We start from the raw sequence: 15285 nt of genomic DNA, 5'->3' as shown, positions 1-15285 counted from the left end.
GCAACCGTTAAATAAAGCTAAAGATACTAAATTTTTTTATCTATATTATTATGCAGACGAGGAAGACGAAGATTTGTACATATCAGTTTTTTGATAATAAGAGTATAACGATATTATTCGAAAGCTAAATTGTCTTTATTCTATCCTTTTACAATATGCATAGCCAAGCAGAGCAGCCTGTACAAAAATCGAGACATTTTTCGTCCACTGATAAACAGAATGGTGATAAAACGTATGGTTACAAAATTCAATGAAAACAGCTTGTTAGCAGCAATTAATACATGCATGTTTAATAGCTCTATAGACCCGAAAGACTTTTTTGAATCCAAACCTTCTTTAACCTCTACAGCAGAGCAAAGGAATGCTTTAAAGCGTACCACAGTAACAAACCCTAACACAAATACGGCCAGCAAACCAAGCTCTTCGAAAGCCAAAGCTTCGTCTACTGGTACTGCATCCCTTAAACGTAAAAAGAGGTCTTCTACCATAGTTAGTGACGACAATAATGACGACGATGACGACTATAAAAATGATAATGCTGAGAGCGACGACGAAGATGAATTTGACGAGGGAATCACTGAGGATGACGACGAAAAAACATCGGTTCAAAAGAAAGCCAAAAAGGCATTGTCGCCCCAACCTGCAGTACATCCACAAAAGAAGACTAAGCGAATCCTTCCTCCTGCTAAGGCTAATACCGCAACAAAAAACTCAACTGCTGAAGTTGAGACAGAAGAAAAAGAAAAAAAGCCGAAATCAGCAAAAAGTAACTATTTTAAAATGATGAATATTGAGCCGCCCAAAGCACTAGGTACTCGTCCTGAACCTGTTGGTGCTCCTGGTTGCCTTACTGGAATGACATTTGTGATAAGTGGACAGTACGAGACTCTCACTAAGGACCAGACGAAAGATATTGTTTTGCGTTATGGTGGACGTGTCACCGGGTCTGTTAGCGGCAAAACAACATATTTACTGAAAGGTCGAGATGCTGGTCTTTCAAAGACATCGAAGGCCGAACAATGTGGAACAAAAATTCTCAATGAAGATGAATTTTATGACCTGATCAATAGTTTCAAAGAAAAACCAGGTGTAAAAGGCGAAAAGAAAAATACTGATGATGTGAAAAAGTCTCCTAATCGTACATCGACTGAGTCGAATCCTTCAGGTGCCTTGAGTGATCGTAAAAGTAAAGGAAAGGCCAGTACAATACCAACATCTGCTATACATGACAGCACTGTTACTGCTGGTGTTAAATCTACAGATACAGCCTCTGCTGCTTTGTGGACAGATAAATACAAACCTAAAAACCTCAATGAATTCATTGGTAACAAGGAAATGGTACGTCGTATTTCTGCATGGTTAGCTAGTTATGAGCAAAACCGTAAGAACGATTTCAAGGCTCGTGGTGATGAAATCAATGGATTCCATGCTATTTTAATCAGTGGTCCGCCTGGTATCGGTAAAACTACTGCGGCTCATTTAATTGCGAAACTTAACGGATACGAAGCTCTAGAATACAATGCAAGTGATGCTCGTAGTAAGTCAATATTGTCTGAGGGTATCACTGAAATGATGGACAATAGATCGATTACGGAATTCTTTCGTGCTCCTTCCTCGTCATCTCTCGCTTCTAAAGAGGTAAAAATGGTATATTGAAGAATTAGGCACTTCATTTTCGAGTTTATTGACAAGCTTTTTCTATAATTTTTTTACAGACAAATCATCGAGATGGTAAAATCGTCCTAATTATGGATGAGGTTGATGGTATGACGGCAGGTGATCGTGGAGGCTCTGCTGAATTAGCCCGCCTCATCAAAATCAGTAAAATTCCTGTAATATGTATTTGCAACGATGTCAGATCACCAAAAGTAGCACCTTTATTGAGAGTATGTTTTGATGCGAGATTCAAAAGGACACCTGCCTCTCAAATTCGATCGCGCATGATGACTATTGCTCACCATGAAAATATGAGATTAGAACCCAACGCCATTGATCAGTTAGTTGAATTAACACATAACGACATACGCCAACTTATCAATATTCTATCTATGTATCGCATTAAGGGATCGAGTATGAGTTATGATCAAGCTAAGAAAGTGTAAGTATAGACAGTAACATAATTGAGTAAAACTCTCACGATCAGCTCTTGATAAAATTTCTTTATCGTACAGTGGAAGCAGTAATCAGAAGAATAGCACCATGAACACATTTCAAATACCTACTGCTCTGTTGCCAAGCAGCGCTTGGAATAGCACATCTTTGAACGAAAAGTACGATGTATACTTCCATGATTACGCTCTCGCAAGCCTGATGATACAAGTATGAATTGTAGTATTATTTTTAAGGAGCGGCATGAATTCAAGTAAAACAACTGTGGTAATATACTCACATTCTGTGGTTGTATAGGAAAACTATCTTAAATCGAAGCCGGGAAAAGCCAAAAATGATTGTCATGCGATGGAATTGATAGCTAAAGCAGCCACCGCTGTTGCCGACGGAGATCTTGTTGATGCAATGATTCACGGGTAAGGACTAAGGTATTAAAAAGTAAATATGCCAGCTGAATGGCATCTAATTATCTTCAATAGTACTGTCCAACATTGGTCCCTTATGCCAGTCCATTCTATTTTCTCTTGTGTACGTCCTGCTGCGTATGTAAACGGTCATTTCTCCGAGAGAATAAACTTCCCCGCGTAAGGATTCTTTTGTTTTTATTTGTTCCTGTAGAAGACAAGATGCCATTACTCACTGCAACCTTCTATATATTGTTAAGTTGGCTTGGTCAGAATTCAAAAGCAATGAAATATCAACGGGCCCTCAGCGATATTCAAACTCGTATGCGTGTGGTATCCTCTGGTGACAAGTATGAAATTCGACAAAATTACGTGCCACTGTTGACCGATAAAATTGTTCATAGTATGGAAGAAAAGAAGTTTGACGAAACCATCGAAATAATGGACACTTATTACTTGGATCGTGACAGTTTGGATACATTAAATGATATAGCCTTTCAAAGAAAGAAGACAGATAAACAACCTTTTGCGGGAATTCCGACTGCGAATAAGACAGCGTTTACAAGAATGTAAGTTGAATACTTCTTAATAACTAAACTGATAATAATATATGAAGAAATTGTAACTTTAATACTTCAATGGTACGGCACATAGGTATAATAGCATGAGTCACCCTGTATTGTTCCAAGCTGCCGGTATTGCTGTTCAAAAATCTGTTTCAGCACCAAAGGAGGATGCTGTTGGTACGCTTGTCGCTGAAGATGAACCTCTTGGAGAAGAGGCACCTCTTGATGAAGAGAGTGATGCTGAAGAGGATCCTGAGGCCGAGATTGAAAAAGATAAATTTATTAAAGGAAAATCAAAAGCTGCTGCAGCAGCTAAAGGAAAGAAGCGAAAAGCAACTACTAGTTCGTCCCAATCAAAGTCAAGGAAACAAGCCAAGACTAAAAAATAAACACGGTCAATACCGAAAGGTTGTAACTAAATTACCATTTTATAATGCTCCCCAACTATACCATGGCTTCATTAATATTAACGTGCCAGATAAATTGGTTCTTCGATTTGAGACGCGGTATTACTATCTTACAGGCGTTACTCTATAAAAGTGGAGGTTGAATAAAGAGTTATCCGTGATTACATTGTAACCTTAGTTTTCATTTCTGAGAAAACTTTAATCTGTCCATTCATGTTCAGTCTCTTTCCTTTAATAACCTTTGGCGGTAAAAGGAAATTGATTCTTTCTTTTGTTACCTCCTGGTAGGCGTAAAAAAAGTTCCATAAAAAGATAATAATATAATAAATACGTGCTCAACAGAATTATATCTGCAGATGTTTTATAGCGTATCTTGTAGAAGTACAAAAGGAACGTCTTTACAATTTGACGGGGCCTGTCACCATTGGAAAAGATTGAAGCGAGACAGTAAGAAGCCATATGAGTAAACTTGTTAAAGAACGAACACTGTTGGATACTGTAGAGCTAGGGAAATTTTGAAGCACACGCATTACCTTCTTCTGGTCTGTAAAATACTATCTTAAGTAATGGGTGAACCACGTGATTGTAATCTTGGCTGACCATTACAAACAATGTTAGGACAGCGGCATGGTATGTCTTCCTTGTTGATGAATTTATACTTCCGTCTTTCCATACACTCATTCCGGATAGAGCACAATGATCCTTGAGCATAAAGTGGTTTATGCTTGGAAAGTTTAATTGTACCTCCTTGATCTTTCTCAAAGTGGACATATCCACACATATACCCGTTCCGTTGTTGAGATTTTCCCTAAAGTTAGATATTATCAAGTTTGGACAAGCTGCAATATGAGCCTAATATATAGTTGATCGTTTCAGATGCGTTATAAAATAAGATGAAGCTGATAGCCACGTACAAATCTCTTATAAGAGACTGTGGTTCTGCTTTTACAAACTTTTCTATGGTCATTCCTTTCTTCGGGGAGAATTTTTTTAGTTTGAACGTCTTTAATCTTAGAGAAGGTTTTTGTAGCACTCAACAAAAATATCGCACTTTACAGTACTGGCTATTGATTCCAAAGTCAAAATTGTTAAACCTACGTTCAGGGTATATTAAATGAAAAATCGTTTTTCATTGTTGTTGATAAAGGGAAATTCGGCAAAAAAGATTAGCTTTTCGATGGTTGTAGATTGTTTGATTGTAATAGAGAGAGTTTTACATGATTCAATAAACCATCGACATCTTTATTTTGTAGGGCCAGTCTGCGTAATTTACATCTGTTGCTGTTTGTTATGCTCAACAAAGACGCTGGTAGAGGAACAGGGTCTATGTCGCGGTCCACAAGCTTAGGCATTGTTGATGAAGCTATTACTGCTGGCTGGCTTAATTCTGATGGTACGCTATATATTGTCATAAAGTGAGGTATAGAAAGATTCTCATATTTTTACGAAACATAGATAAACCACTTGCACATTACATCAATTGTATCGTTTCCTGTATATCTTTTTAACATTACGAGATGTTCAAAGTTTGATTTGCTTTCCGCTAGATAAGCTTACTATCATTTTATCTGACTATGTCTCCTTTTATCGTCAGATAATTCAAATGTTGAGCGATCAGTCTCTGTATCTAATACAAAACTATCAAATACCACTTATTCTAGTAACGGCACACTATCATGCAGCTGTTCTATATGCTTTAAAGATATGGTTGGTGCAACTAGCCTGAGCAATTTTAACAGAGAAATCTTCTTTTGTTGTAGGTGGCTGAAAAAACCGTTCCCAACGTTATGAAAATTCAGCTTAAGTTGCTTGAGATTTTTAGAGCTATGCCACGTTTTGAAAGTAAAGAATAGCATTTTCCGATCAATTATATGTATTTTTTCAAGCTTTATCCATCTGAGCTGTTGTTCATAATTGATACTTATTTTAAAAGGATTTGATCTTCATCCATGTTAGTTAATATAGTAATTTTTTAAACATTTGGAAAGAGCAAAGGTGACGAGATCCAATGAAATAGATCTAATCTGAAAAATTGGCCCAGTAATAAGCTTGTCATATCTTTTCCTAGTTCTTCATTATTTCCAAATAAGCAGAAGGCTTTGTCATAAATAGTCGACGTTGCTGAAGTTATGCTCCAGCTAGTACGACAACCTAAGATCCTGATAGAATACTGTGTTGCTAATTAGTTTATGCATCTTTACAAAGAAGTGACGTCTCTAGTCTCACCTTGAATAATGAATATAATAAATAAGATATATTTGGATGAAAACCTCTCGCGGAATTCTGTTCGAGAAATATAACGCATTTGAAATATATTCCAGTTACAACAATGGGAGAAAAATAATAAAGAGTGCAACCAACACATGCATTGCGCAGTTGAATATTTTGATATAAAGCAAAGGTAATGCTTACATTTTCAGCTTTATTAGCTTCAAAGATGGTATCTATCAAAGGGAGTATGAATAAGGAATGGAAAATTAAAGAAAAGGAAAAATTGTAAAGCGTAAGATTACGTTAAGTATTTAGTTGCTAACTATTTTGTGAACCCGTTTGCTGTTAATTCAGCAGGTGTCGTTAATAGCGGTATAGCCTTCCTAAACCACCTTCTTCGCCGTGTCAGAGTTTTCGTTATATCGTTAACTGCTCGACCTGTGCTCAGATCAGGGCTGCCTCTAGGATTTGACCAATGGTGGTCTGTATATACCCATCCCTGTTCATCACACTCTATCAATTCCTGCCATATTTAACAAATGTTTCAGTACAGCTTATTTTTGACAGGCTACGCCAATATCTCACTTCTCCAGAAAAAAGTTTTCCAAAGATTAAAAAAAAAACTTACCACTTAAAGTGAAAATAGGGAACAGAAATAGCGAGAAGGAGAATTGTTCAATATATGACGTTAAAAAAAGAGACGAAAAGCCATTCAACAACCATGAAAACTTTAATGTACCTATTTCCAGTGCTTCATCTATCCAAGGCCCCGTTGTATCCAACTGCCATCCATTATCATTATGATCCCATTCGTAGTTAGTCGGCGGAGGCATGTCTTCTTTTGTAGGTAAGGGTTCTGTACCTGTAATGTTTGACCAAGCTGACCGTTCTAAACGCAATAGCTACATCACAGTTTTATGCAATTTATTATAGAAGATGTTAATAGTTTCTGTCAACAAATTTGTTTGCTTAAATATTTCCTTTTTACCTGCGATGTATAGCCTACACCTGCCCACCATCTTTGATTTTCGTAGAGCGATACTTCCATTGGTCTTCTCTGAATGCTATTGTTATTTGTTTCCGCTGTCTTTCTGTTTTTAATGTCAACTGTTACGGTTGCTCTAAGTAAGCGCTTTCGCTGAATTTTTTGCATTAAGCCGAATATAAACTGTAACAACCCCATCATTAAAAACTGTATAAAAACCAATTCGAACAGTCTGCCAATGCAAGTCTGATTCAGCATGATTACAAGCCCTATCGTCAGTATAAGCCATCGGCCTAGATAAGCAAATAAGCACGATATGAACAAACTGGATAAGAATAGAATCCTGTAGGTGGCTTTATTCAAGCTGACATGTTGCAAATGATAGGCTAAGTTATCATAGAGTCGAATGAGAAAGAGAAAGGCGTGCTGCATGTGTTCCATATTTCTGTAATACTCAGGTGTATTCTCATCAAATCGAGGTAGTAATACTTGGGCTATGTTTGTATTGCTGGGATTATTGCTGTTGATGCCGGTAAAGCTATGAATAGAATAAATGATCAAGAGTGGTATAATATACAATGTTCTAGTATCCAAGCCTTTACGAAGAGAGAGGATCAACGCTTAATTTGCATATCTTACATATTTAAAGTATAATCATTATTACACTTACAAAGACATATCCATATGATGCAAATAAAAGTTGACTTCTGCTTATTTTTCCACATGTAAATGTCACGTATTGAGTGCATCAGAAAGAAGAAGACCTTTGATCTTGCTACTAATCTTGTGAACAACTTTGCTGTTGCTCGAGGGCTTAAAATCTCTTCTTCTTTATTATTATTGTTATTAGACATAGTACTTCGTAATGCTGAAGATTTCTGCTGTTGCTTTTGTAGTTGCTGTTTCAGCGTTATTCGATATGCTTTATTGACTACTATAGTTGATGACGATGCTGAAGACGGCTTTTTGCCATTGACACTGCCGCTATCGTTTCTCCCTAAAAATGGTTGCTGCTGCTGCTGATTAACGTAATAATTATTGTTGCTGTTGCCTATCAAATTATAATATCCTGTGCTTGTCGTGCTTGAAATTGTAGGTGATTTGAGTGGTTCTTCACTTTTACAATTATTGGTATAAGAAGACGTTCTAGTATGTAGTGCAGGAGGAGGAGTTTCCGTTGAAAAGGTTCTATATTTGCGATTCACCACACCACTACCGCTAGTGGCACTGTGTAAACTGTTCGTTTCGTCAGCTGAATTATATCGGTCGAAAGAACTCCTGCCTCCATAATAATTGCTATACGAATGTTTCGAAACGGATTCAACTTCGGAATCCGTGAAAGAAAGTGAATCTGGACTATAACGCCTCAAAGGTCTACACTGGACTACCATATCACTACAAGTGCTATGGCAATTGTATCCGCATTCTGAGGAAGAGATTCATAATGCTTGAGTAATTCGTTGTTCTGTAAATGATCAAAAGGTAGCAATCGCGTAGTTTAAGAAGAGCCCTCTTTTACCTGTGCATTGAACAGTTTGTATTGCTGATCCCCACAATAGCTTTCCACAATAATCACAGTAGACTAGTCCTTGAAATTCTTTTTCTGTAAATGCATGATATTTTATGGAGGTAAACGTCATGTATAAAATTTCAAATATGTAAATGCCAAAGAAGGGAAAGAAACAACTTAAACCTTACTTTCATCAGGTACAAGAAAATAGTATAGCATAACCTACATCTTTCACGTGTGTTCAACCAACGAATCAAGTCTGGTTTGCGACCGCTTGTGTAATGAGAACGGATACAATCAATGTTCTTAAAGTAAACAGGTGAAATCGAATAGTAGCCTTGTAATCGTAGCAAACAGCTTGTATCTATGAGCATGAGCCGTAAATGCATCGATTTCATTTTTAACTTTGATATATTCGAAGTAACAAAAATTTTGTAGAAGTTTGCGTCTTGAACATAACAAAAATCAGAAGAAAAAACGGAGACTGTGTATATTAAATGTTTATTAAATGGTATGCTCCGAAAGGTAAACCTATTTCGTACAATTAATGGGAAATATTGGGCTAAGGGTATAGTATATGAAATTAGCTAACTAAGTCAAAAAGAAGATACAAAGGAGTATGCATGGCGGATGACAGAGGTGTATAGATAAGAGCCGTAATGAATTGACACGGTGATGCCAAAAGCTGAATTAGGATAATATCAATGGAAGGTATATAATGTAAATCTAAATGACGAAAGCACTGATAGCTGTATAAGTCATGATTAAGAAGCCAAAGATGACCAATACAATGGCAGCTATGTCTAGCCACCATGTTGGGTTTACTGGCACCTTGACCAAATTGACTTCTGTTCCTGAACCCATAATAGAGGAGGATTCATCATTGTTTGGAGGAGCAGCGCCATGGTAATAATTTTTGAAGAGGAAAAACCATTGTGGATGAAATACTGCAATATAGGCCGAGCCTGGAATAATATAGGCCAGGAAAGAAGAAGCAATACCACCAACAACAGAGTACACCTTTCCTAATGAATGGATTTGTACACCCAAAACCAAGAAAATCAAAAAAAGAATGGCAGTAACACCATAATGTTGTAAGGCATTTGGCTGACAATCTTTAGTTTCAAACCCAATAGTCTTTTGAACCGCATCTCTGGCAGGATAGAATGCCATACTATAAGAATGTACAAAAATTACAGGGTTAGTTTAAAGAGTGCAAAAAAAAGAAAGCTTTCAAAAGAGGGAGTTTGATTGCATAATATACATACGGAACAGTCAAAACCATGGAAAGACCAAGAGCCAACCTTCCAATGTTGATGATATGATCATCTTCAGGAAAATTACTAAAGACGTTGGAGTTAACATCTTGACCAAAACTAAGGTAGCCTATAGCAGCAAATGACATGGAGATAGTCCAGCTCATACAAGTGGAAAGAACAGAGGAGATTTTCCAAGACGAGGTTGTTTGATTCTTTTGTGACAAATAGTTTTGGAAGGCAACTTGTGAGCAGACAAATGCAAAAGACATGATACCCATAGCTGCGAATGGATCTTTACCAACCGTCATCAATGGCGCTGTGTGATCTTTGGAATAAACTGGCGCACGAAATAAGACAGAAAAAATCATAATTGGTAGCAATAACACTGAGAAGGCGGACCATTTGGCAAGAGCTCCAATAGATCTGAATAGATTTAAAGGGAAGATCTAAAATCGCATAATATATTTAGCGGATGAGCAAACAAATTGATCTGATTACTAAATGTAAACAACGAACAAAGAACTTACAATAAAGAGAGAGATCAGAATTGTAACGAGTTGTCTATCTGCCAATATTGGGAATTGTGGAATATAGAAGCCTAAAAGTACAGGAATAGTATCACCCACCACTACAAAATACTGTTAGCAATCATATTAACTACATTATTTGTTATGATTGCTATTGTATCTGTGTACTTACAAATAAAGTAACTAATCACGCTTCCGGCACTTTGTACGAATAACATGAAATTCAGCATATGATAACCGAAACGTCCCATGGCTACCTGCGCCAACGATGCAAAATTGAATATCTGACTTCTTTGGCCAGTAACAATCAAAGAATAGATAGCAAAAAAAGTTAAAAAGCTCACAAAGACAGAAATAGCAATGCCCATTGTGAAACCTGATAAATAGAGAGCGAAAGGCAGCCCGATTACACCAGATCCTACGGTAGCATTGACAATATTCAGAGAAACTTCCAATGGAGATCTTGTACCATAACCGGGTTGGCTTGATTGGAGGAGATCAAAGTCGTCAACTGTGATAGTAGCAGTCGCTGGATAAAAAGCTGGTTGTTGTTGTTGTTGTTGTTGTTGGGCCTCAATTGCACCGTATATAAAACGTTGAGAACCCTGTTTATGTGTCATGAATTTATATATTGTTTGAAATATTATCTTTTACTGAGAAAACAAAGATAAAATCAGTAGAAGAAGAAAGGAAAAAGACCACGCCAATATGACTATTTTATACATAAAGTGATTGACACATTTTGAATCCATTTTTTCGGAGAAGGCGATTGGATTGCGTGATCAACGGTTGAATTGGGTTCTTTTCTTTACGTTGTTATGCTGGGTTTCAATCACCTTTTGCACACTGATGGTTTTGTTGTGAGCGACACGGGCACTTATTGTCGAAAAATCTCCAGAACGGGAAAGAGGTTCAATTTTATTAAACTATGATTACCAATAAGATACATGATATTTGAGGGGGTTAATGCATATATACTTTTCATAAGGGGACTCAGTCATTACCTGTTTACATTGGTCATACTTGAATGGCTAAAACTCCTATTACTCCGAGATCACTCACTTTTAACTCAGGTAGACTGAGTATCCCTTCACACTACATCCTTCTTTTTCTGTTGTAGCCTCCTGCTTGATATGAAAAGATAAAATTAGAGGAAAGCCCAGGTCTTGAACGATTCACCTTCACTGACGAACGTGGTAAACTTGTGTTAATACCGACGCACCATCAGTAATCTTGTACTTGTGCGTTGGAAGAATTTCGTGGATTTATATAACCCTACCAATCAAGCAGAACTTTTTATTGTCACCAAAAAGATTCAAATTTTGGACCATCGCCAAATCACTAACACAAAAAAACTGCTTTCTCTTTATACGTTCGTTATGTATCATAAATATAATCTGTTCTTAGTATCGTGCACTATTTAAATGGTCTTCTGCAACTTTATTCAACTCCCTAAGTTCGCCTATACTTGCCACTAGAAAACTCAACATGTCTTCTACTTTCGCTTCCATTAGAGGTACTTTTTCGTATCTTGTCTATGCATGAGAGGACGATTGGAAACGGAAAGGATGGATTATTCTCATGGTCTCTTCTAAGTGAGGTTTTCAAGAACATATAAGACAGCCGACTTCTAAACATTCAAACTTTCAACTAAACTCTTAACTAACTATATGCGGCCTTAACATTTGGTTAGTGATTTGTTTCGCTTAAACTCCCATTCAACCTCCAGATTAGCGCGTCTATCTTTTCCAATCAACCTCATTAAGCGTTTATCTTTCTATCATTGTGCTCTCTGGATTTTAAATAGCATTGTATTATTAGTAAACAAAGTACTGAGGAGAATTCAGAGTAATCTAACTGTTTTTTAATTGGAAACAGCACAAGAATCGTGTCAAAATGCAAGTTTATGGGAAGTAAATAACAAATAACTTATAGTATCAAGATAGGGTATTGTTGGAAAAAACGACTGCAAAGCTTTTAGCATAATCTTTGTCTTAGATGAACGTCCAATGCCTTCCTTTGTCTTCCCAACCAAGACGAAGGTGCGGAACGGAAAATAAGACTGGAAGCATCTCTATCAGCGCGCTTTACCAGATCATACCATGCAGAGACAATAAGCTGCTGTTCAATCTTTGACTGCTGGCGAACATCGTGAATTTGTTTCTAGGATCACACATTATCAATAGACAAAGGTATTGGTGTTAGGCCACTCTTTGTTACTATTGGCATTTCAATTTCATATAAAAATGCTTTACCTTCAGTAGTTCAAACTCTTCTTCTTTGGTACGTGGAATTCTACCAGATAATCCATTGGGTTCGTCTGAACTGCGCAGATTCGAGAATCTAGCTGCCATTTCTTGCAGTAATTGGCCGTAAAGTTTTACCATCTACCATTAAACAAACATATGATAAGCTTTTGAAAAGAACTGATAGAACGTATTTCTTGACTTACGTCTCGCACTTTTTTGCTGGTGCCTTGTGTTTCGTTGATTTCTTCTTGTAAATTAAGCACATGTATTTGCAAGCTTGCATTTTGCTCTTTGATTATCTCCAAATCCTTACTTTGTGTCCCACGAGATTAAAAGATATTTAGAGATAAGTTATTAAGAACTGTCGATAGTTTGCTACTACTTGAGAATACGTACTTGCTTAATCCTGGTCTATCTTCGAATGATTCATTATGGCTTCTGTTATCGTTAATACCATTCAGGTAATTGGCCTCTACAAGCATTCTGTTGATATCGTGTAATTGCATTTTTACCATATCCTCCAACCTGTTTGTCTTATCTTGCAGCTTAGCATGCTCTTTTTCGAACCTGTCTAATGTTGCTTTATCTTTGGCAACATTTCGAGTGCCTTCTGAGACGCTCGTTTCCAAAGTGAACATATTTTGTTTGAGGAGGCTTGACTCCTTTTCAAGGTCAAGGATACGTGCACGGAAGGACATGATGGTTTGCGTTTGGTTCAGAAGTGAGTCAGGAATACCGTTTCTAATGTGCGATAAATCTTCTCGTAGTGCATTTCTCTCTCGAACAACTGCTTCATAATCCTAAATGGGTACGATAGAGTTTATATAAGAGAAAGAAGAGTGTACAACTTGTTTAAAAAACAGTCATTACCTTTTGAAGTTGCTCCTTATATGCTCTTAGGGTTTCCATTTCTTCATTAAGTTGAGTTCCAGTATTATCGGGGAGTTTTTTTTCCATTTCTTTTATCTGTCTCTGTAATCGTCCGATGGTGAGATGCCTACCATTATAAACGACATGAAAAACTGATTCAAACGACAATGGTAGAACTTTTGTCCTTTGCCAACTCATCTTACATTTCAGTTATATTAGTCTTTTTCATATTCTCCTCCATTGTATTTTCATTATCTCGTAATCCTTCATCTTCCTCGTCGCCAATCACAACACTTGGTCTATGGTCAGCAACAATCTTGTCCAATGTTTGCCCGTCGCCCAACTCCAATTCTTTGATATGCTCTTCTAGCAATTGGATCTGCTCCATATGTCTATCACGTTCATCTTGTAAATAATGACAGGTATCCGTCATATTGGCGAGCTCTTCTTCCAGCTTTGTTTTTTCCTTGATTATCTCACGGTTTCCTATTTCCAATTGCTGTACTTGTTCTTTATATGAGTCCATAAGGGTTTTAAAGGCAAGCACTTTCCGATATTCATCCTCTACTTGGTGGCTACGCTCTAATAAATGTGCATTTTGCTCTTCCAGAGCCTATGTAAATTATATAGAACAACAAATAGTGTGAATATCTTTTCGAACGTTGAGGATTCGTTTTCTCTCACCTTGATTTGTCGTTTCAAATCAGAAGATTCCTCCATCTTTCGTTTATACTTTTCGATGATGCTCTCCATTCTCTGCATCTTTTCTAGTGCATGCTTATTTTCTTCGAGTTGATCTTTCAATGTGGCTGCTTCCTCTGCTTGGATTGTCAGTTCCTCTATCTTTTTCTTCAAATCATTGATGGTAGTTAAATGGTTCTCCATCATTATTTCTGTTTCCTGTCGACGATCCTCACTCCTCTCCCTATGAATTAACAATTGATCAGTCAGACACATATGCTTATAGCTATACTATTACTATCATCATGCTATCAACATACAGATCTCGCTTAAGATGGTCTATTTCCGTTTTCATCAACGAATCCGTTTTCCCAGTACTATTTGATTGTGTAATGGCGTCTTCCATATCTTGCAAACGGGTTCGTAGATCCCTTTTTTCCTTCAACATATTTTCCTGCGCATAATATAAGCATGCAATTTGTCAGAAAGGTAATCGGTACCAGAAGACATTAGTTTCCTTCTTCTTCTTTTTTTACTTTACGAATCTTTCTCTTAGATCATCATATTCAGATAATAGTTGATTATGGGACTGTTCGAACTGTTTCCGTTCAAGCATGATTTTCTCAAACTCCAACTGATATCGATATGGCATATCTTCTAATTGTAAATTATTTCTTCCTGCTACCGCTGAAAGACTACCATTTGACGTGCTAGATAAATAAGAGAGTCGTTGCTGACTATGACTTTGACTTTGAGTTCGACTATGGTTCGATGATGATGTCGCTGCATAATCGTTTTCTGTGTTGAAATGATTCATGACTTCTTCGATAGACACCATCAAGGCGTGTTGACTTTTTTGCGATAGACTTTGAATCATTTCAATATAGAGTTTGTTATTATCGGACTGTACAGCAATAGCGATAACAAGCTGACACATAGTAAGCAGTTCGTGTAAATCAGCATCTTTTGCTATGGCGGTTAAGTTGACGGTTGGAAGAAGTTCTGAGTCCTGCCCAATGATGTCTTCAAAGTATCGAGTGATAGATTTATGAAGCTTTTTTTGGCTGTTGAACCGAACGACCCAGTTGGATGCGGTTTCTGTAGGTTTGATTTCTTTAAACCATTTTGGATCTCTAGATAATGTAAGAGTACAGTTGTTTTTAAGAAAAAAAAAAAAGGAAATATTCAATTATTAAATTTAGTTTTACATGTCAAAGAGGATTTGAGATAGTATAACACCGTCCGCCAACTCTATCACTGTATCTATCTCGTATGCTTTACACTCAAAAGTGTTAATCTAAGTTTAATCTTAGCAAAACTACATTCGAATAGAGAACTTCATGCACATCGCTCAGTGTATACTATATATTACCCATTCTACAAATGCATCTTCAATGACTGCTTCCATCCTGTAAAATGACATATGAGACTTGATTAGCAACCTTTCTCGCAGACAAAGCAAGTTATTGACAACACACAGAGATTAAAATGCTTACTCTTGTCTCTT

The 15285-nt window shown here is 37.0% G+C and overlaps 6 protein-coding genes across 6 annotated transcripts; 2 read left to right on the top strand and 4 right to left on the bottom strand.

The window, feature by feature from the left end:
- Positions 1–783: 783 nt before the first annotated feature.
- Positions 784–3468, top strand: BDF20DRAFT_812661 (replication factor RFC1 C terminal domain-containing protein; the record flags this gene model as incomplete). Its single annotated transcript, XM_053076808.1, has 7 exons — positions 784–1647; positions 1716–2098; positions 2172–2319; positions 2407–2525; positions 2589–2693; positions 2774–3082; positions 3168–3468. The coding sequence occupies 7 exons, from the start codon at positions 784–786 to the stop codon at positions 3466–3468; spliced, it is 2229 nt and encodes a 742-aa protein (XP_052940998.1).
- Positions 3469–4445: 977 nt separating this feature from the next.
- Positions 4446–5672, top strand: BDF20DRAFT_831754 (uncharacterized protein; the record flags this gene model as incomplete). The annotated part of the gene is made up of 5 exons (XM_053078478.1): positions 4446–4591; positions 4740–4879; positions 5081–5193; positions 5247–5328; positions 5599–5672. 5 exons carry the CDS (start codon positions 4446–4448, stop codon positions 5670–5672), a joined length of 555 nt encoding a protein of 184 aa, XP_052940997.1.
- Positions 5673–5901: 229 nt separating this feature from the next.
- Positions 5902–8349, bottom strand: BDF20DRAFT_846156 (uncharacterized protein). The gene is made up of 5 exons (XM_053079727.1): positions 8202–8349; positions 7353–8108; positions 6686–7278; positions 6437–6599; positions 5902–6327 (listed from the first exon to the last, which is right to left on the bottom strand). Exons 1-5 carry the CDS (start codon positions 8320–8322, stop codon positions 6266–6268), a joined length of 1695 nt encoding a protein of 564 aa, XP_052940996.1. The 5' UTR covers positions 8323–8349; the 3' UTR covers positions 5902–6265.
- A 569-nt stretch (positions 8350–8918) lies between these two features.
- BDF20DRAFT_812066 (transmembrane amino acid transporter protein-domain-containing protein) lies at positions 8919–10346 on the bottom strand (the record flags this gene model as incomplete). The annotated part of the gene is made up of 4 exons (XM_053076748.1): positions 8919–9366; positions 9461–9897; positions 9979–10079; positions 10151–10346. The coding sequence occupies 4 exons, from the start codon at positions 10344–10346 to the stop codon at positions 8919–8921; spliced, it is 1182 nt and encodes a 393-aa protein (XP_052940995.1).
- A 1609-nt stretch (positions 10347–11955) lies between these two features.
- BDF20DRAFT_904224 (uncharacterized protein) lies at positions 11956–13817 on the bottom strand (the record flags this gene model as incomplete). The annotated part of the gene is made up of 7 exons (XM_053083001.1): positions 11956–12141; positions 12234–12365; positions 12431–12539; positions 12624–13027; positions 13098–13138; positions 13392–13710; positions 13782–13817. 7 exons carry the CDS (start codon positions 13815–13817, stop codon positions 11956–11958), a joined length of 1227 nt encoding a protein of 408 aa, XP_052940994.1.
- A 493-nt stretch (positions 13818–14310) lies between these two features.
- On the bottom strand, positions 14311–15201 carry BDF20DRAFT_811340 (uncharacterized protein; the record flags this gene model as incomplete). The annotated part of the gene is made up of 4 exons (XM_053076680.1): positions 14311–14456; positions 14541–14911; positions 14987–15075; positions 15151–15201. 4 exons carry the CDS (start codon positions 15199–15201, stop codon positions 14311–14313), a joined length of 657 nt encoding a protein of 218 aa, XP_052940993.1.
- Positions 15202–15285: the final 84 nt, after the last annotated feature.

Source organism: Mycotypha africana (assembly GCF_025528875.1).
Source record: "Mycotypha africana strain NRRL 2978 chromosome Unknown BDF20scaffold_1, whole genome shotgun sequence".
In the NCBI taxonomy this organism is placed as follows: domain Eukaryota; kingdom Fungi; phylum Mucoromycota; class Mucoromycetes; order Mucorales; family Mycotyphaceae; genus Mycotypha; species Mycotypha africana.
The sequence above is the reverse complement of the archived record's forward strand: the minus strand, read 5'-3'. Positions and strand labels throughout refer to the sequence as shown.